Raw genomic sequence first — 21,852 nt, forward strand, 5'->3', positions numbered from 1 at the left:
ACGTATATGTAGATAATGAAAAGTTTTCATGAAATAGTAATAAATAATAATAATTACGTTATTAATCCATACCATATTCCTCAAATTTCCTGTGATCAAATTTGTCCACAGCCAGCTAAGAATGAAGTTTAGGTTAATTTGTACATGCTACATTTGCATTATTTTCTAATCTTCCCAAATACACACCAATTGATTTTATTATTATTTTTTGGGAAGTACAACTAGGAGTGTTGTTATGAAGAAAGTTAGTTGTCATGGGCAAAGCAAAATTATTAATTATCCAAAACAGGAGAATGAAAATGAATGAATGAATTTACTCGCGGGGAAGGCTGGAAGAGTGGCTGATTCGTAATTAATGAGAGTGGTGGGGGCCAATTATAGGTCCCAGCATTCTGCAGAGGAAGCTAAAACAACAGTCAAAGGGCAGACCTGGAAAAGCCGGAAAAACAGAAAAACATTGGGCTTTGCGCTGAGACATACATATTTTATGAATTATGAGTTTGGATAATTTAACTTAAATTTTTTTATACAAATTTTAAGTCATTAAATACGATTTTAACTTTTAATATTCATCGGGTAATTTTTAAAAACTTTTCCTGAGGTTTGGGTTTATTATAAATAGATGACGAGAATTTATTTATTTATAAAAAATCCTCTACTGTCAGTTAATTTTAACATTGACCGTTAGTTGACTGTGCAAAGATAATATTACCCTTAATAACAGTTTGTAGACGGATATAACTAAAAAAAAACTAAAATTGTTGGTTATTTTACCCTCTTTAAATTATTGATATTTCCTTAAAGTTCCTACAAGAAAGATAAAATTAAAAACTTGAAAAATCCTCTTTAAATTATTGATATTTCCTTAAAGTTCCTACAAGAAAGATAAAATTAAAAACTTGAAAATGAAATAGTCATAATCTTTACCTATGATATTATAAATCTTTGAAATTGACAAGGATAAAATTGTCAAAAAATAGGATTTGTGCTTTTCGTGCCAACAATTTTAGTTTTTTTTTTAGTTATGTCAGTCTACAAACTGTTGTTAAGGGCAATATTGTCTTTGCACAGTCAACTAACGGTTAATGTTAAAATTAACTGACGGTAGGGGAATTTTTTATAAATAAACAAATTCTCGCCATCTACTTGCAACAAGCTCAAACCTCAGGGGAGATTTTTAAAAATTACCCAATATGCATCACCATGTTGTGTAACGTTAATAATATATAGCTCCATAGCTAGAGTGATTGGCAAAACTAAATGCAAATTCGTAAAAATTATATCATATACATTAGAGTGGGACTAATCTTTTTAAATTTTCTATTAGATATTTTTTAAATTTGAAATTTCAGGAATGTAGTACTTAATTAAAAAATAGTATTATAATTTTTTAAAACTAATGATATAGACGAACGATATTTTAATTTACGTGTATAAGTAAAGATATTTATGATATTGTATTTATACCTACGATAAGATTTAACTTGCTTAACATGCACAAGCACTACTTTGTTCGTCTATTTTTCAATTAAATTTGTACCATCCTAACATATGTAAAATTAATTTTTTTTATTAAACTAATGTGCACTTAGTTTGAATTTCAAATTATTGTGCACCACATTACATATTACCGCTAGGTGAACTAATTGGACAAAATATTTTATCATAAATTTGATACCGACAAAAAGCAACAACAACACCTCCGATATCACACGGCACAAAAGAATTTTCACGTTTTTTTAATATAATGCCAACTAGTTTTTTATTGGATGCTATGAAGATTGATTTTAACATGATTATGGTTCTTCTTTAAAAAAATATGTTATGCATATTTCTAAGATCATGTTTGCAATATTATAGAATCACTAATTATAAAAAAAAATATAACAATAAAATTATTTAAGAAATAAATCTTTAATAAATAATTATTTATTAAATAATATGACGTGCTTTAAAAATTAAGTAGAAGAAGTACACAAAGGAGTACAAGCAGCAGGCGACAACCAAACACGGCCTGAACTGGAAAAATCTTCGGTACGGGACAAAGAAAAGTTGCCACACGCACACAACGTGGATTGGGAACCTACAGAACCAAAAGGGTGTTGACGTGGCAGGCATGCATTGGAAAAAGAGCGAATCACGGAAAAAGTTTGTGGATTTTAGCCTTTTTGACAGTGATCGGAATTTGGAGCAGATTCTCATTTATTATTGCTACTTTTTTGAATTTTGTGGATGTGTGGGGGAGTCATTGTTGAAACAACACCGATATTCAGCCCACAATAAGCACCACAGTAAGTCCCGAACGGTGCGTTTTATTTGTAATATAAAAGGGCACTGTTTGAACAAGCAAACACACTGCACGCGCATCTCATCTCACGCATGCATCACTCTCACTCATGCATTTCACACCAAGCAACGAGTTCAATTGCAGCCAGTTCTTTGCCATCTTCAAGCTCTGCTCTTCATCGTGGGATTGCTCTGTCTTTCAGTTTTCTCTCTTTCTCTCTTTCTCTCTCGAGCGTGGGTCTCTCTTCGGTTGTGGCTCTCTCTCTCGCCTTGGGTCTGTCTTCGGCAGTGGCTCTCTCTCTCACCGTGGGTCTCTCTCTCTCGCCTTGGGTCTGTCTTCGGCTGTGGCTCTCTCTCTCACCGCGGGTCTCTCTCATCCGGCCTCTCACTCATCTCGCTGCTCTCTCCTTCGACTTTCTCTCGTCGTGGATCTCTCTCGCGCATCTCGTTGGGTTTCTCTTTCTCTGTCTGCCCTGTAGATAGTTGTAGCCGTCGTAATCAATTCGTGGAGGTAATTGGTTTAATTAATGCCCAATTTTGGTTGTAATAATTCCGAATGTGTGAAGATTCAATTGTGAAGTCAAATTTTTATATATTAAATCAATTGCGCAATAATCTTAAGGGTATCAATTGCGCAATAATCTTTATATATTAAATCAGCATCCATTGGAAAATTAATAAGCACATTGGGTTATATATTAAATAAAAAATCACTAAATTCCAATCAAAGGCATCTCGTATGCTGCAAATTCTGCTGGTATATATTAAATTTGTGTTCACAATTTGCATCACTAGTTAGTTTAGTTGTGTGAGGTTGTGCTGAATTATTTGTATTTTGTTACTTTCATTTTGTCAATGTGAATTATTTCAATTTTGTAGAAATAAATAATATGGAAAAAGACATCGAAGTTGAAGAGTTGGAGAAATTTGAGGAGAACGATGAGCCAATAATTGGGATGTCATTTGATAGTGATGTTGATTTGTTTATTTACTTCAAAGAGTACGGTAAAAGAAAAGGGTTTCCGATTTTGAGGAGAACTAGTAGAAAGGATAGTGATGGGATTCTTAGAAATGTGACTTTTGCTTGTGGGAGAAGTGGTGAAACAAGAAGCAAATCTGTGAATATTTTAAAGCCCCAACCTAATGCAAAAACAGGCTGCAATGCTAGATTGGGAGCTGGTTTAGGGGATGATGGAAAGTGGACAATTCGAAGCTTAAATCTTGAACACAACCATGTGCTGTTAACTCCAACCAAATCCAAGTATTTTCGGTGCAATCGTAGCCTCAATACATATGCAAAAAAAAGGCTTGATGTAAATGATCGAGCAGGAATCAGATTATGTAAGAATTATCAATCACTTGTTATTGAGGCTGGTGGTCATGAAAATGTGACATTCATAGAAAGAGATTGTAGAAATCATGTCCAAAAAGAAAGAAGATTGCGGCTTGGAGATGGGGATGCTGCTGCTCTTCAAAACTATTTTATGAAAATGCAAGTAGAAGATAATAGGTTTTACTTTAGTATGCAAGTGGATGATGAGGGACGATTAAAAAATGTTTTTTGGGCCGAGCCAAGGAATAGGGAAGCGTACAAGGAGTTTGGAGACGTTGTTACATTTGACACCACGTATCTTACAAATAAGTATGATATGCCGTTCGCTCCATTTGTAGGAGTTAATCATCATGGGCATTCTATTCTGTTTGGGTGTGGATTGATTTCACACGAAGATATTGAGACATTCACGTGGTTATTTCGAACATGGCTATCTTGCATGTCTAATTTAGCTCCTAATGGAATCATTACAGATCAAGACAGGGCAATGAAAGTTGCAATTCAGAATGTCTTTCCCAATACTCGACATCGGTGGTGTTTATGGCATATAATGAAGAAAGTTCCAGAGAAGCTAGGGGGTTATAAAGAATATCGTAACATAAGTAATGTCTTGCATTGTGCTGTTTATGATTCCCAGAGTGCTACGAAATTTGAGGAAACTTGGCACCATATGATTACAGAATATGATTTGGGGGATAACGAATGGTTACGAGGCTTATATGACGAGAGGCATCATTGGGTACCTTGTTATCTAAACAATACGTTTTGGGCAGGAATGTCATCTACTCAACGTAGTGAAAGCATGAATGCATTTTTTGATGGTTATGTTAACTCAAAGACTACTTTGAAGCAGTTTGTAGAGCAATACAGTTGTGCATTGAAGAATAAAGTTCAGAAGGAAGTTGAAGAAGATGTCAGGTGTCTTTCCCAACAAATGCCATGTGTAACCGATTACGCAATGGAGAGGCAAGTTCGAGATGTGTACACTATTTCAAAATTTCAAGAATTTCAGCAAGAAATGATTCGGAAAATGTATTGCGAATATGTCAATTCTATGGGTTGTGAAAATATTGTTAGAGAGGATGTCAAAGTTGGAGAGGGTAAAAAGAGAACCTTTTTTGAAGTTTATTTTGAAAAAGAAAATGGTGAAATACGTTGCAGCTGCTCAAGGTTCCAATTTAGAGGTATTCTTTGTAGGCATGCCATTGCAATCATGATCCGCAATGACGTAGAAGTACTTCCAGAAAAATATATTTTACGAAGATGGAGAAAAGATGTGTGGAGATGCCATAGTAGAGTGAAAACGAGTTATGAGCTTCATAGCTGTACGGATGAGCAAAAACGATATGAGAAAATGTGTGCTACTTTTGCGGAGGTTGCAAATATGGCTGCACATACTATTGAAAGCTCTAATCTTGTTTTCAATTGGATTGAGAATGTACGGGGGGATTTATCAAAGGCAATTCTTTGCGGAGATAATGAAGTAACTGTTGTTACAGGCCAAGGAAGTTGTAGTGTGGAAGTAGAAACAGTTAGAGATCCAGCAGCTCGGCGTCGTAAAGGTCGACCACCTTGTCAAAGAAAGAAATCTAATAAATTTTCAAAATCTAAAATAAATTCCTCACGTTCCAATGCAAAGGTACTTTTAAAATGTATTTTGAATTTAATTAAAGTTAAAAAATTTCTAACATAAAAGATGTTCAAATGTATGTTTTGTTGACTTTACAGGATGGACAGGTGAATGAGCAAGTGCCGACTGTGGTCCCAACACACGAGAACAATGTTGTAACGGTAGGTTTTATGGAATTCAAATGCATGTCGTTGATTTTTATTACTTAATCATAGACGTTTTTCTAATATATTATTGATCCACTGTAGGCATTTCAAAATCCTGAAGGAAGTTATATTGATATGAATATGTACCCACATGGAGTTATGGACTATTATAATGTAAGTTTTTCATAGTATGTGTTATGATTTTTTTATTATCTCTTCATTTAATGTATGTTTGTTTTAGGGTCTTATGAGCTTACCTCATATGGTTGGGGATAATGTTTATCTAACACCTACACAAAATTCTTGTACGGTAAGTGGTGATAAATTTAGTATTTATTCATATTATCTACTTTATTCTCTTTTATTATAACAAAATATTTAATTTTCTTTTTAATAGGAACCACAATTCCAGCAGCCTGGACATTTTCAGCAGCTACTCTTTCAGCAAGATAATGAATATGAAGTTGATAAGGAGTTTCGAAGTGATTTCGTAGAATAATCTTGTTTTTGTTCTTGCATGTTCCTTTATTAGATTTATATGCTACAGCTGTGTTATTATTTGGTCATGTGCTATTGGATTGGAATTGAGGGAGATGCTGCAAATCTGTTATTCCTTAATTGTGTGCTACTGGAATGGTGGATGGATAAATGATATTCTGTTATTTTTTAATTCTATGCTACTGGAATTCTGATATTCTTTAAAGTGCAGAAATTGTTTTATGTTATTCTGGAATTCTGGATGTATTCTATGCTACTGGAATTCTGTTATTCTTTAAAGTGCAAAAATTGTTATGCTACTGGAATTCTGGAATTATTTAAAGTGCAGAAGTGCATAAATTGTTATGCTACTGGAAAGTGCAAAAATTGTTTAAAGTGCAGAAGTGCAGAAATTCTGTTATTGTACTGGAATTCTGGAAAGTACAGAAATTGTTATGTTACTGGACTTCTGGAATTATTTAAAGTGCATAAGTGCATAAATTGTTATGCTACTGGAAAGTGCAAAAATTGTTTAAAGTGCAGAAGTGCAGAAATTCTGTTATTGTACTGGAATTCTGGAAAGTACAGAAATTGTTATGTTACTGGACTTCTGGAATTATTTAAAGTGCAGAAGTGAAGAAATTGTTTAAAGTGCAGAAGTGCAGAAATTCTGTTATTGTACTGGAATTCTGGAAAGTGCAGAAATTGTTATGTTACTGGAATTCTGGAATTATTTAAACTGCAGAAGTGCAGAAATTATTATGCTACTGGAAAGTGCAGAAATTGTTTAAAGTGCAGAAGTGCAGAAATTCTGTTATTGTACTGGAATTCTGGAAAGTGCAGAAATTGTTATGCTACTGGAATTTTGGAATTCTTTAAAGTGCAGAAGTGCAGGAATTATGTTATTGCTTTTTATTTGGTCAAAATATTATAATTATAAATGATTATATTTGGCTTTGCAACAGAGGAAAAATTAATTGATTCAAAGAAGCAAATGACACAGGAGTTATGGACTACCAACAAATTTATTGCAAAAAAAGGAATATCATTTCCCCATCAATACCAAAGTTATCTTAAAAACTGGTTCAACAAGTCATTGCACTAACAATACATTAATTAATTACACAACTTAAATATAATACATATTAAAAGAGTTATCATTATTTGCGGGACGTATGTTACAAGAACACTTGGTTGTTGTCTTCGCTGAAATTCTTGCTCAAGCAACTGAAATTTAAGAGATATGCATTCGATTTGATGGCCCAACTTGCGGACTTCTGCTAACAACATGTCAATTTTATTCTGATTTATAATACGATCTTCCATCCCTCTAAAATCATTACATTCACTGCTCTTCCAATCATCATCCCATTCAAAAGCCCCACATCCTTTGCACTTCCAAAACCTACGATTCGGATTTTCTTTTGTTCGTGAAGTTCGCAAGACCTTATTGTTGTTGCAGCATTTATCACAAGCTTTCAGTTGTGTTTGAATTTCGTTTGTGCTTGAAGACATAATGATTGAACAAATTCTGTTCAATATACACTTCAACCCAGATTCCTTCCAGAAAGAAAAAATGGTAGCCAATATATTAAAAACCAGCTTATTGATTTTTTTTCTCCCCCCCAAAAAAAGAAATACATCTTACTGCATTCATTCAGCTCAAATAAAATTATTTAATTTCAACTACAAAGAAAACAAAAAGAAGAAAAATATGGTCAAATGAGAAGAATGGGCATGGCTCTGTTCTTAGAAATGAAAGTGAATTGATGGAGTTGACTAGTTGGGGGTTAGTGTAAGTAACTTTAGACCATCAGCACTTGCAGGATTAGTGTAAGTAATTAAAATATGATGTTATTTTTTATTATCTCTTGTAACTTAAAAATAACTACGGGATAGTAACATAATGGCTAAAGATCTTAATGTTTCAAAACCTTAGTTGCACTATTACAACTCCATAATTAACTTTTTATTTTTCCTACCTGATTTAACATATATATTTGTTTTCCAGAGAAGTATTAAAATATGGTGACTTGATAAACTCAAATATCATGGGTAGAATGTTACTCTACGGCTTTTAACTCAAGTGGGTTGAGTCATGCTGGAGGTCAACCAAAACCCAAAATGTGGAATGAAGAATACTCAGCTCCAAACACACAGCTGACATATGCTTCAGCAGACTCTCGCACTAACTTAATGCGTGCATAGCTTTTTAACATAAATTCACTTCAGGAATAGCTAAAGCTATAATACTTTTAACCTTGATTCAGGACATAAAACCCCAAGCTTAAACAGATTGGTTTCAACTTGCATGACTAACTTCAACACGTGGAGAAAAAATTTCTAATATGGTAAAATTAGAGATTGGAAGTGTTTTTGTCTGTGCTTACTGTAAGTGAATTACCTGGGGGTTTTAAAGGGCTGAAAGAAATTTTTCTTTAGTTCAAAGCTTTGAGTATGCATACTTAATAATCTAGCAATTATTACTTACCAGTATATCAATACAATATTTTCATCTTTTAGTCCTATAACTTGTTGTATTTGTTAGAAATCATGTCAATACGGAAATCTAAATCAAGGGCACTGCAAAATTTCACACATCCGTCATGTAAAACAAAAGGGCCTTCCAACTGAACTAAAGCTATTTTTCCTGCAATTATGACCCAGCAAACATGAGAGGAACTAGGCAATCACATTTACAATCTTTACTAACTGATGTGATGAATAATCGAAATAAACTAGCTTTTGGATAATGCTATCACTCTCTACTCATCTTCAAACATAAAAGAACAAATTTCAAACTTAAATCTCTCTCTATCACTATGAACAGTTGCAATTTCACCCCTTCCAAAAGAAAATCATCCTTGTCCGGTAACACACAAATAAATAATTCACAATAGTCAATGACAAGCAATACTCACGAAATTTGCCATTACCTACACAATTTGAGAGCAGCAGAGACGATAGAGAAGAGAGAAAGCAGACCCACGGTGAGAGACCAACGACGAGAGATCCACGGCCAGAGACAAATGCCAAGCACCACCGCCGAGAAAGTTTGAGAATAGAGACGACAGGGAAGAGAGACAGCAGACCCACGGCCAGAGACCAACGCCGAGCACCCTCAGAAGGTTTGAGAACAGTGAGATTTCTGTGAGAGCAAATGGAGAAAAGTTGTGCGTCGCGTGAGATGGATTGCGCGTGTGTTGGGATTGCTATGTGTATTACACGTGAGTTGGCTCATTTTATAGTATGTCCAAAACGCACCGTTTGGTGCTTATTGTGGTGCTTAACGTGGGAAGAATCTCATTTTCCTTGTTGAAAACGATATATTTAACATGTGTGGGTTCCTCTGTAATCAATCAATTGATATGTAATTTCATTATTTAATTGCAGTCATACCATTGTGGACAATATATATCAGTGCTAATATAATAATATTTTTATTATTACCACTACTACCTAAAAATTATAAAATTATCATTCTTTGATGATACAATTCTTTGTGTATATTATTTTTTCTGAAATACTATCAAATGTCATTCTTTGATATATAATTGGAGCAATCTACACTCAATTATTTCACAATTAATAGAGAATTGAAACTAATTCTTATAATACTTTTATAAAGATTTAAATTCTTACTCTCACACTTTGTGAGTGCAAACAATCTTTAAGTAGGACAAAGATCTATTGATAACGATTAATATATTTAATTGCACACCAAAACAAAAGCAAAATTATGACCATCTATAAAGTAAAATTAATTTAATGTTTTCATAATGGAAGACAATTACAACAACGAAAAATGTTTGCTGTCGAGAATGCCAAGAGAAAGCTAAGAGAATAAAAAAATGAGAGTAAAACGTAATCCCATCACTCGATCACACACACTCTCTTTCCCTCTCTCTCTCTCGATTTTGTCCTCACTATTTCCGACTTCCAAAATTCCTATCACGCTTCCTCACTCTCTCCGACTACCAAAATCCCCATCATGCTCCTCTACTTTTACTTTCAAAATAGAAACTTAGCTTTGCTCTTTTCCTTTACTAAAACTCTACATAAGTTCTCCCAACACAGAAGCGCAGCCCGTTTTAGATCCGGACGCAGAACCCAAAGTTGGTAATTGTTTGATTATAAAGATGGATTCTTTTTGTTTTGAATAGTAATTTTTATTGATAAATAATAATAGAAATGCACCTACGTTTTGCTTAGGATTTGTTTGTTTTGAATATTAATTTATGTCGTATCCGTAATAATATAAATGTACGTGTGTTTTGCTTAAGTTTTACTGCTTTAGAGATCAAATGATAGCAATCTCTAATATTCCTATAACCAATTTACTAGTTAGATGATAGTGATAAATGATAATGATAATTTTGTTTGATTTAGAAATTTTTAAAATTTTAATTTTTAGAATCTTAATGGATTAAAAATTTATAATAATTCATTCTTAATACAAATGTTAATTATTTTGTAAAAATGGAAAATTTAAAAAATGAGCATGTAATTGAAGATGTGCAACCGAAAAAAAATGAGCCAAGTCTTTGGATGTTATTTGATAATCATGAGGAAATTTGAATGTTTTACAAAGTCTATGGTAAATAAGAAAGGTTTCCTGTGAAAAAATTAATTAGTAAAAAAAGGAATGATGAGATTGTAAAAATTGTCATATTTGCATTTGGCCATAGGCCAGTCAGAAAGTAAATCTATTAATGTGTCGAAGCTTAAATCTATTATAAAAACTAGTTGTGATACCATAATTGGAGGTTGTGTAAGTGAAGATAGAAAATGGGTTCTTCAAGCTTATAACCTTCAACACAATTATGGATTGAGTCTGGACAAAACTATGTGTTTCCCTTATAACCGTAGCATTAGTGTAAGTACAAAAAAGCGTATTGAAATGAATGATTGTGCGAGAACTAATATTGCCTCGAATTTTAATTATATTATTGTCGAATCTGGTGTGAATAAAAATGTCTCATTTAAAAAAAAAAGATTGTAGAAATCTTATTGACAAAGGAAGACAATTACAACTTGAAGTAGAATATGCTATGGAAATTCTAAAATACTTTCAGAAAAAGTAAGTAGAATGCAAGGGATTTTGTTTTAGTATTGATTTAGATGAGCAAGATCGATTAAAGAATGTATCTTGGGCATATCCGAGAAGTAGGACAGCTTACAAATATTTTGGAGATGTCATCACATTTGATATCACATATCTTACCAATAAGTATGACATGTTATTTGCTCCCTTTTTCAGAGCTAATCATCATGGCTAGTCTATTTTGTTAGGATGCGAATTGATTTCACATAAGGGTACAAAGACATTTACGTGGTTATTTCAAGCATGGTTATCATGCATGTTCTGTTCTCCTTCCACTATAGATAAAACAATGCAAAAGATAATTGAGAGTTGTTTTTCCTACGACCAGGCGTTGATGATGTTTGCGACATATAATAAAGAAGATGTTTGAGAGTTAGGGGCTTTTAAAGAACATGAATATATTATTTCTTCTTTATTTTTTGTTGTTTATGATTCACTGAGCCCTGTTGTATTAGACGAAGCTTGGCTTGACATGTTATGATATATGATTTATGAGATACTGATTGGTTAAATGGTTTATATGATGAGCAGTATTATTGGGTTCTATGCTATTTGAAAGAATGTTTTTAGGCAGAAATACCAACAACTCAGTGAAATGAAAGTATGAATGCATTTTTTTATGGGTCTGTTAACTCAAAAACAAATTTGAAACAGTTTATGAAGTATTATGAAAATGCGTTGAGAATGAAAGTTGAATTAGAATGACAAGCAAATGCCAAATGTTTTAACAAAAGTATTTTATGTGTAACATGATATGAAATGGATAAGTAAGTTGAAGAAGTGTAAACTATTTCTACATTTAAAGAGTTCCAATACGAATTAATTACGTTGATGTATTGTGATATGGTTAATTATATGAGATTAATATATGAAATCAGTCAATCATATGGGCAAGCCAAGAAACTAAGCTTTGAGGTTATTTTTTAAGAAGTTAAGTGTGAAGTTAGCTATATCTGTTTAAAGTTTCAATTTAAGGAGATTCTTTGCAGATATGCCTTTGCAATGTTGATATGTAACAATGTTGAATTACTTATAAAAATGTACATTTTATTAAGGTATAGGAAAGATTTGAGGAGATGCTAGAGTCAAGTGAAAGTTAGTTATGGTGTGCAGAATTTATCCATTCAATAAGAGAGATTTGACAAAATATACACTACATTCACTAAGGTTGCAAACATACTTGCTGATGATGGCGCTCGTAAAGGTCATTCTCCTTGTCAGAGGAAACAACCTTCAATATCTAAGAAACCCGACCAAAAGAAGAAGATTGCAAAAAAAAAAAAAATTGTTGAAATACAAATTTATGTTTTTTAATTTCATTTGGTTTTTATTTAATTGTTTATCATAATTTTATAAGATTCATAAGAAAATGATTCATCGTCTTATAAAAGTGCCTAATAAAATCTCCACATAGTAGAGCAACATGGTCATGGTAAGTTTTTGAATTTTTATGTTAAACTTTTCTTTTATTTTGAAAATACGTAACTAAGTATATTGTTAAGCATATATATACGTTACAAGAAGAAAGTACTATTAATATAAATCTCAACTAATGTGAGACTCTAAGCTACAATAATGAAAGAATTAAATTCATGAAGAAATTTTAATTTTTAATTTTTTATACGGATTTTACATATATTTTTTTATTTGCTTAGGTACTTATATACCCAACCCAATTTGGTGGAAATAATATTTATCAATCATTTCCTTATAATTGGCACACAATAAGTTGTTATCTTAAAATCATAGTTTCTTAATGTATACTTATATTTTTAAATTTATAAAATATAACATGATGTTTTAATTTTTTATGTATTATAGCAACCTATCCTATCGAATGCTTTGTAGTCACATTATTCTTCTCCTTCAATGATGTACGAAGGATCTGGAACTGAGAATTTCCAACAATTGCTATATCAACAATGACTTGTATTTTGTTCAGATTATTTTCTCTATCATTTTGCTTAAATTTGACTTAAAATGATGAATTAATCATTGCACAGTTGTTGTTTTTTCAGGACAATTTTTATTGGCCCAGTAGTTTTTTTGATAATTCTCGATGACATATTTTTGGTAATTATTTATGACATAAATCATTACAATTTCAATGTGTTTGTACTCATCATGTGTTATTTCGGCATCCAATAAAGATTTATAATAACAATTTGAATATAATTTCAAACACAATCAAGTGAAACAACTCATAATCTTATATTTGAAGGAAAATACTATTATATATGTTTACAAGTTTTTTCCAAGAAATATTATAAATTGAAACAACTTAAAAATAAAACTTGAATATAAAGCATTGTACAACATCACAAGTATTCTAATGAAATCATATCATGGCGTCTGTCTCTTTTGAAGTTCATTGTCAAACAATCATCTCTGCACTCTATATTGTTGCATATGCTCAAGTTCTTTATAAACAAGTAAAATTCAACAAACAAACACTTAATCTCCAATGTCAACTTTCTAACTTCCTTCACTAACAAGTCAATTTTTTCTTCGCTAGATTTACGGTCTTCTACAGATTGAAAGTTTTTACATCCTCTGCATTTTCAAAACTTGTGATTTGAATTCTTTGTAATACGTGACGTTAACAACTCCATTTTGTGATTGCATTTGTTATATTTTTGCAGTGAGTTTCGAGTTTCATTTATGCTATATGACATTGTCATTAATAGACTATTTTAATTGCCAAAAAAAAAAAGTACGAAAACACAAAACACTTTGCAACAACTCATATTTTTTAGCCAAGAAACATAAAAAAAAATTGTCAAAAAATGAAAATTAAATGAATGAATAAGAAAATTAATTAGTCATATCTAATATTCTCAAATAGTTAAAAGAAACACTAAGGATGTTTTATCACAAGATATTCATGTAAAACCAAGTTATTAGACAATGAAAATTAACAAAATTCAAGTAAATTCTAGGAAAAAATGAGTTCAAACAAAATATGGAGTTAGTGCATGAGACAAAGTATAAAAGTCTTTCCCCATTAATATTCCAAAGATAATCACAACAAGTAACAACAATTCTAGAAGCACACATACTAACTCTCAAATTACAAGAGTCAAGAAAGTAGAATGCAGCAAATCATCTAAATAAAAATCTAGTAAACCGTTGAAATGACCATGCGAACTACTAAAATTTCCCAAATTCACGGCAATTTTACATCACATTGAACCAAAATCCAACACTTTTCACATAGTAAAACCTAAGTAAAATGAGGGATTTTACATTTTTATTTCACCTAGAGCAGTAGTTAACAGCTACTATTACTGATACAACAAAAATTAATATTCAAAACGAAAAATTCATCTTTATAATCAAACAACTACCACCAAACAACAGATACTGAAACCTAGGGAATTCACAAAATTAATCCATAAATGGACAAAACACAAAAATTTATCATTTCTTTAATCACTGGCTATAAAACGGGCGGTGAATCTAAAATGGGTGGTGGTTGGGCTCTTACTTGGCAGCGGACTCAACAACCTCAGTAGTGGGTTTAGCTTCGACTTCGGCTTTGGCTTCGAGAGTAGTTTTGGGTTTTGCTTCCAGATAAAAAACAGACGGCGCTTCTGTATTTGGGAGAACTTGCGTAGAGTTTTGGTGAAGGAAAAGAGCAGAGCTGAGTTTCAATTTTAAAAGAAAAAGCAGAGGAGTGTGATGGAGATTTTGGTAGCCGAAGAGAGTAAGGATAAAGTCAAGAGAGAGAGTGATAGAGTGATGGGGATTATGTTTCCTCTCATTTTTATTTTTTATTATCTTTTAACAATTAAAAAATATTAAATTACCGAGAGAGAGAGAGAGAAGACTCTCTCAACTTTCTCTCAGCATTCTTAATACCTAGCATCACTCAACTTCATATTAACTTCTCCTTTAAAAGATTTGGTAACTACCAAGTGGTAGTTACTACTGAATGGGTTTGCATATCATGGGCAACCCTCCGATGGATACATTATGTCGGAGATTTTAAAATGAAAAAATTGAGGCAGTTAGCCTATATCTAAGTGGTGGATTACAGTTCTCATAATTTATAGTTTGAGTTCTTATGAGAATTTCTTTTTTCTTTTTTTATTCCCAATTGAAACTTAGATTAGTTTCATGTTAATAGATATAATACATATCAGTAACTGAAAAAAAAATAAAAAAATAAAGTAATTAATTTTTTTAAAAACTAAAATCAATCACAAAAAGAAAGTTACCATATAGTTAAGAAATAATATAAATCATTTTAAAATATTGAGGCAATTAGCCTATATCAGAGTGGCGGATTATAGGTCTCACAATTTATAGTTTGAGTTCTTATGAGAATTTCTTCATTTTTTTTCCTAATTGAAAAATATATTAGTTTAATGTTGATAGATACAATACATATCAGTAACTGAAAAAAAAGTGAAAAATTAAGTAATTATTTTTTTCTCAAACTAAAATCAATCACAAGAAGAAAGTTCGTGTACTTGATACATCACCATGCTTAGATTTGAAATACAAAAGTTTACGAGCATTCCTACTTGGACATAATTTTTTGTTGATAGATTTTAAAGAAAAAAACATGTAACTATTAAACTACATTTACTAAAATGTAATTTACATTAGGAAAAAAGGAAGCAATCTCATTTGTCAGACTTATTAAATTTTATTTTGTAGCTCAAGGGTCAAGGCCAACAAGAAAGAGGGTGCAATCAAAATATTAGTGAGGTGCTTATGATTTTACATTTTAACAAAAGATGGCCCCCTGAGCCCATACCTGAGACCCATCTAACTAAAACACTCCCTTGTTTGTTTGTCTGTCTTGTTTTGTTTTTACTATCTTCGTTCGGAAAAGTCAAATATAGGAACCGACTTTTGGCTGTCTAAATTACGAGTGATCTTTCAATGAAACATTGGTTGTTTTTCTCCATTTTGAAAATTGGAAGAGTAAAAATAAAAATAAGCATTAAATTTTTACTAGCAACATATATATTGGCAGTGTTGATAGAAAAATCATGCATGTGCATACTACTTTTCGTCCTTCTGCTAAAATTGAGCACTTTTCCATAATCTTCTCCCTAAGTTTTGCTTCAATCTTTCTTTGCAATGGCAGCGGAAATTGACAAAATAATAACATTTTTAGGTGTATAGGTCCCTTTATTTTGGTTAATATAAAAAGTTATTAACGGTAATCTCCTTTACTTTAGAAGGTCGTGGGATGATGCTGCAGCTAGCCTTATCCAACTGTTGGGAAGAGAGTGAAACATGTTTTTAAAAGTGAGGGTCATGCCCTACTTTCGTGCACTTGGTGGTTTTGTAATCAACTTCTTCAAGTATATTGATGGTGTGTTAATGGTTCTTTCTACTGGTAAGTATTCTTGCCTTGTTGACTTACTGGTTTTGATCAATTTATAGGTTTGATCTAGAATTTCTCTTTTTCTCGCTCAAGGGATCCTTACTGCCCATTTGGTGGTCTATATTCCCACTTTTGAGGAGTCTTTATTTCTTATCTGGTAGTCCCCATTCTTTGATGTAATGCATTGACAAACTTTCTTATCAACACACGGATTGGCTTTCTCCATTTTGAAAATTGGGAAGAGTAAAAATAAAATTAGGCATTAATTTTTATAATAAAAGAGCTTTTCTTTTCTTTTTTTGCAAGGTTGATAGATAAATCATGCATGTGCATTACTACCGCTTCATTTGCTTCATCATTCACAGCATCAACTTCTCCAATTTCGTCCTTATGCTAAAAGTGGACACTTTTCCATAATTTTCTCCTAAAGTTTTGACTCAATCTTTCTTATCAATGGCAGTCGAAATTAGAAAAAAAATAATCATCATAATTAGACATGATAAATTATGGAAAAAGAAACAAGGGTCATGCTTATTTCTTTTTTTTTTTCCTTTAAAAAAGTATTTTAAGGGAGAAAAATTCAAAAAACAGGAAGTCAAATATTGATTAAACATTATTTGTTAAATTATTTTTTTTCTAAACTAGCATTACCATTTAGCCGCCCAATTTAAGTCTTAAATTCTATTAGTATTGTACACACACAAAAAAATAAATAAATAATTGAACAATGTCATGAGCAACGCGTGATCATTCGCGAAAATAATTTTTGATGAGGTGGTAATTTTGTCCGAGAAGATAATCCAAGTTCTGGTGTACTTGACCCTGACTCGGTCTCAAAATCACCATACAACATAGAAGTCAAAGGCGACACAAAGTGTTTCATTGAAATCCATGTCAAAATTCTAAAAAGTCAAACAGTTTCTTTTTATTTTTTTAAAAAAGTTAAAATTACATTATTCGGTGCCGTGCAAGAAGAGTGTAAAGCTGGTCTGTCAACATGGAAACACAGTTTTAAGGCAACGTGACAAGATGCACACAAATTTATACAGTCACAGCTAATCACAACACGAATCCCAGCTGGGATTTTGCTTTCTTTTAATCTAATGCAATAATGATATGAAGTTACAAATATAAGTAGTTCCCTTCCCTCAACATTTTTGCTTTTTTTTTTTCCCCCCCAAAAAAGGCGCCCAGTCACGGCCACCTGTACCAGCCCCTGATCAAACCAATCAATCAGGACCCACACTCGTCAGAAACGAAATACAGAAACGCAATCATGGCCATCCAACCACTGCTTCTCCTCAGGGTCCCACTTTCAACTTTCTCACTGAATTACCTGATAGCTACCCTAACCCTTGTTGCATTTAACTTGCTTTAATTTCCCCTCCACCGCAATAATTTTGAAATAAATGTATTTCCAAAAAGCAAAGTTTAAAGATAAAATAATAATGGAAGCTTCCTTAAATTAAAAATACAAAAATATAAACTGCTGGTAATTCGCTTAATCATATTTCATAATAAGGGCACGTGCCCACGTGAGGGTAATCTGGGAATAAAAGGGTTTGCAAAATCGGTGGCCCGGATTGTCAAGTTGGCTCTCTTGGACACGTGTGAGATGCTAGTGGTGAGGGTATAATTTTGATTTGCACATTACTTCGTAGTGCTTGGTATTTCGCAAGAATAAAATAATATGAATAGTTATGTAATGGTTCTTCCGGTTACCGGTAACATGTGGAGAGTGTTTGAACTAATGAGAGAAGAAAATGTGACTGGTTTTTGGACCGGGGGTGATGGAGTTGATCTTCTTCAATGGTTCATTGAACAGGTCAGTCTCTGTCTTTTCTCTCTCTAAGCTACACTAAAATGTGGCTCTTTTTGATGCATCATATATTTTGTTGACTAAAGATTTGAACCTTGTGGTTGTTTTGGTGTACATTTTTTTTTTAAATTACAAATGTTCGAGGTTGTCTCAGGGTTTTCTGCATGATGTTTCTATTATTGGGAAGCTTGCGGGTTGTTTTGTTGTCTTGAAAGTTAAGAACTTTTGAGCTTCAGTTTGAGAATTCTCATGTGGGTGAGTTTCTGTTTTGTTTTGGAGGTTCTGCTTTGTGTTTTATTACTTTCTGTTCCGCTTCCGGATCTGAGGAAAAAGTTCGAAAAAGATAGGCTGCTTTTATTTTACGTTTTGCATACATGTAAAGGAAATTTAAGCATTCAAACCATAGAAAAGGATAACATGGTATGGGAGAAAAGAAATATAGAAACCATAGAATTTTGGGGTTTAAGCAAGTTGTCTGAAATTTGAAAGTTCTTCTTTGTTCAGTAGGTAGTAGATGTTGAACATCGAAGAATCCCATCTTCGTAGTTTTGGCAATTGGTGGGTCTATCCTTTGTTGTCAATATTGTTCATGATATGAGCTTATTTAGTGATGATGGGTTACACTCCTTTTGGATGTCGATTCAGTGAATTATTTTGCTAAAGGAAGATGATGATTAGATAGTATTGAGACTTAAAAGCAAGTTGTTGATTGGTGGCTTCTTATAATTAGAGTTGAGCATTATTGGTATGGACACAAACAATAGTGAAGATAGTAGCCAGCTTTCAACACAATTCTGCAACAGTTACAAAGTCTCAAGCCTTACTGGAACCATTTTGGATGCAACCCAGATCTCAAATTTGAGCGATCGGTATGTTCTTGGAAAGCAATTGGGATGGGGGCAATTTGGTGTCATTAGAGAATGTTCCGATAAGTTTACTGGTGAGGTTTTGGCTTGTAAGTCTATTGCAAAAGATAGATTGGTTACGGTCGAAGACGTTCGTAGCATCAAGCTGGAGATTGAAATAATGACTAAGTTATCAGGGCATCCTAATGTTGTAGACCTCAAAGCAGTTTATGAGGAGGAGGATTACGTACATCTGCTGATGGAATTATGCGCAGGTGGGGAGCTATTTCACCGACTTGAAAAATATGGGAGGTTTTCTGAGACTGAGGCTAGAGTTATTTTTAGGCACTTGATGCAAGTGGTTAGTTATTGTCATGGCAATGGAGTTGTTCATCGGGATTTAAAGCCGGAAAATATTCTCTTGGCTACAAAGTCCTCATCCTCTCCAATTAAATTAGCAGACTTTGGTCTGGCAACTTACATAAAAGCTGGTAAGGCCTCTATCTTTTACTGTCTCATTTAGTGCGGATCTATAAGTATGGTTGCAAGTTTTCCTATGTAAGTATATTTGGTTTTTGTCAAACAGGCCAGAATTTGCATGGGACAGTTGGGAGCCCGTTTTATATAGCCCCTGAGGTACTGGCAGGGGGCTACAATCAGGCTGCTGATGTGTGGAGTGCTGGCGTTATCTTGTACATTCTTCTCAGTGGGATGCCTCCTTTTTGGGGGAAGACTAAGTCAAAGATTTTTGATGCTGTTAGGGCTGCAGATCTACGGTTCCCTTCTGATCCCTGGGATCATATATCTGCATCTGCCAGGGACTTGATCATGGGAATGCTTCGTGTAGATCCTTCAACTAGGCTGACTGCAGCAGAGGTTCTAGGTATGTCAGTTATGCAGTTTTGTCAGTAAAGTGGCTTAAAAGTGACAAAGAAGTTAGTAGATATACTCTGGGTTATTGCGTGGCAATTGAAGTAAATAGCAATAAATACCTAGTGAACTAGTTTTGTGCTTGTTCAATTTGTGAGTTTGTTGACTAAGAATTTGATTGCTGTTGTATGTGGTAAAAAGTTATGACATTGTCAGTTAAATGCCATTTGTGATTATTTACACAATAGAGCTGTTTCTTTTCGGTACTGCATATTAAATGTAATTTGGTTCTTATTGAAAAGTAATCTTTGGATGTCACAAAAGATGTGTTTTCGAAATTTCTACACCGAAACTAACAATATAGTTTACTTTTGCAGCCCACTCCTGGATGGAGGAATGTGAACAAGTAGCACAAAAACCATGCAAGCAAGATGACCTTTGTTGCAAACAGCTGGAAGTGGGTGGAAGTTCTTTCTCTGCCACATTTATCTCCAGGAATATGGACTGTAGTTTTGGTGATGGTCAACTGGAACAGTCACCTGCATTCACTTGTAAATCATCATTTTCTGCTTTCCTCGCTGATGACGGTACTCCTTGCTCAGGATATGGAGGTTTTTCTTTTAGCAGCTGCTGTAAATCAAGTGTGGCTGACTTCTCTTCACCAATCCCTTCGATGCCAAGCTTTTCTTTCTTCAGCCCAATTTCTGCAGTTGAGCAAGGAAATGCTTCATTAGGACATAAAGTCAACATGACAAAACTGGACGAAAAGCATGGAGGTATATATGTTCATATGATTCCTTGCCACAGGTTTTGTAAAGGACCATTGCATAGTCTAATAGTTAAGTTTGGGACCAAATATTTAGGTTTATGTCTTGAGTTAATTGTTCATAATCACATTGCTTTAATTAAATATAAAATAGAAAGGATCTAGGAAACTAATTAGAGGATTGATATTTGTCAAGTGGAACATGATGACAATGGCTGGTTCTGCTCATTATTAAAATCAGTGCACCACAAGTGATAAGTAACACACGCATAACTTCCTACTTTGTTCCTAAAGAGCAGTTTCCTTACCTGGCTGTGTTCCTTTATTGCAGATTGAATGCACTAATGATTGCTTGAAAGAATTACCAAAATAATCTAGACCACTTTTCTCTTGGTTGCAAAAGTAATATTGACAAATTGGGTTTCTTCTCTGCAATAACCCTTAACCCAAGCATTTTGGCTTTGCATGTACAGAATCAAACTTGGAAAAGCTGTTTGTTCTGCCAGGTTCCTTACTTCCTGTTAGGCGTGAGGTAAGGGAAATAGAGGACAGGACAGAAGTTCCAAGAGGTGGCACTACTGCTTCAAGGGCTTCAGGCATCCACAATAAACGGAATCGTACAATCGGACTCGGTGAGCTTGATCAACTTAATCTCGTGGTGACCGAATCAGTCATCCGTTGGGCATCATGCACGCACATCCCAACTGCCCCATCCCTTAGATTATCACTTGTCTGTTAGAAAGGGATATGCAATCAATATTATTGGGTGGGTGTTTGAGCGGGGAAGATTATTATACTGACTGAAAGAACTGTATGCCTGAGAACTGGAAGCAGAGACAGAGATTGGTTCATCTGAGAAGCTGAACTCCTATATATAGGTCCTGAATTGTTTAATTTTTTGTGATGTGATTGAGTAATGATGCTTTTCTGGTCAGGAAAATAATTGCAGTGTATTAGTTTGAGGTTACTAAATTCAATTGACTTCTTAAAATTCAGCACAAAAGTTTCAACTCTAATTACTAATGCAAATGTAGAGGATATGGCTGCCATTTGTCTATTTAAAAGCTTTTTTTACGTGCACCGAGTTTTTTTTATTTTATTACATGCGACTATTGCTTAAACTACAATTCATATTATATGAGATTATAATTGATATTTACAAATTAAACTATTATTGAGACCAACTTATATCAATGTTTATAGAGTTCTGCTCAAATTTTAACGAGGAATGA

At 33.3% G+C, this 21,852-nt stretch overlaps 2 protein-coding genes and 1 long non-coding RNA gene across 14 annotated transcripts; 2 read left to right on the forward strand and 1 right to left on the reverse strand.

The window, feature by feature from the left end:
* Positions 1–2,274: 2,274 nt before the first annotated feature.
* LOC107175325 (protein FAR1-RELATED SEQUENCE 5-like) lies at positions 2,275–6,089 on the forward strand. Of its 2 annotated transcripts, XM_052438893.1 has the most exons (6): positions 2,278–2,797; positions 3,166–5,258; positions 5,348–5,410; positions 5,498–5,569; positions 5,637–5,705; positions 5,793–6,089. In XM_052438893.1, the coding sequence occupies exons 2-6, from the start codon at positions 3,177–3,179 to the stop codon at positions 5,892–5,894; spliced, it is 2,388 nt and encodes a 795-aa protein (XP_052294853.1). In that variant the 5' UTR covers positions 2,278–2,797; positions 3,166–3,176; the 3' UTR covers positions 5,895–6,089. The 2 variants fall into 2 exon arrangements, with proteins under 2 accessions (XP_052294854.1, XP_052294853.1); XM_052438894.1 differs by lacking the exon at positions 5,637–5,705 and having other exon boundaries at positions 2,275–2,797.
* A 789-nt stretch (positions 6,090–6,878) lies between these two features.
* On the reverse strand, positions 6,879–9,202 carry LOC102616464 (uncharacterized). The gene is made up of 2 exons (XR_370035.4): positions 8,809–9,202; positions 6,879–7,432 (listed from the first exon to the last, which is right to left on the reverse strand). It is a non-coding gene; the product is annotated as an uncharacterized LOC102616464 (long non-coding RNA).
* An 8,785-nt stretch (positions 9,203–17,987) lies between these two features.
* Positions 17,988–21,694, forward strand: LOC102608039 (calcium-dependent protein kinase 17). Of its 11 annotated transcripts, none has more exons than XM_052436572.1 (6): positions 18,044–18,145; positions 18,294–18,394; positions 18,785–19,475; positions 19,571–19,867; positions 20,232–20,630; positions 21,094–21,694. In XM_052436572.1, exons 3-6 carry the CDS (start codon positions 18,887–18,889, stop codon positions 21,357–21,359), a joined length of 1,551 nt encoding a protein of 516 aa, XP_052292532.1. In that variant the 5' UTR covers positions 18,044–18,145; positions 18,294–18,394; positions 18,785–18,886; the 3' UTR covers positions 21,360–21,694. The 11 variants fall into 11 exon arrangements, with proteins under 11 accessions (XP_006477382.2, XP_006477381.2, XP_052292528.1 ...); XM_052436573.1 differs by having other exon boundaries at positions 18,870–19,475; XM_052436576.1 differs by having other exon boundaries at positions 18,989–19,475.
* The last annotated feature ends 158 nt before the right edge of the window (positions 21,695–21,852 follow it).

This window comes from Citrus sinensis, chromosome 3 (genome assembly GCF_022201045.2).
Source record: "Citrus sinensis cultivar Valencia sweet orange chromosome 3, DVS_A1.0, whole genome shotgun sequence".
In the NCBI taxonomy this organism is placed as follows: Eukaryota; Viridiplantae; Streptophyta; class Magnoliopsida; order Sapindales; family Rutaceae; genus Citrus; species Citrus sinensis.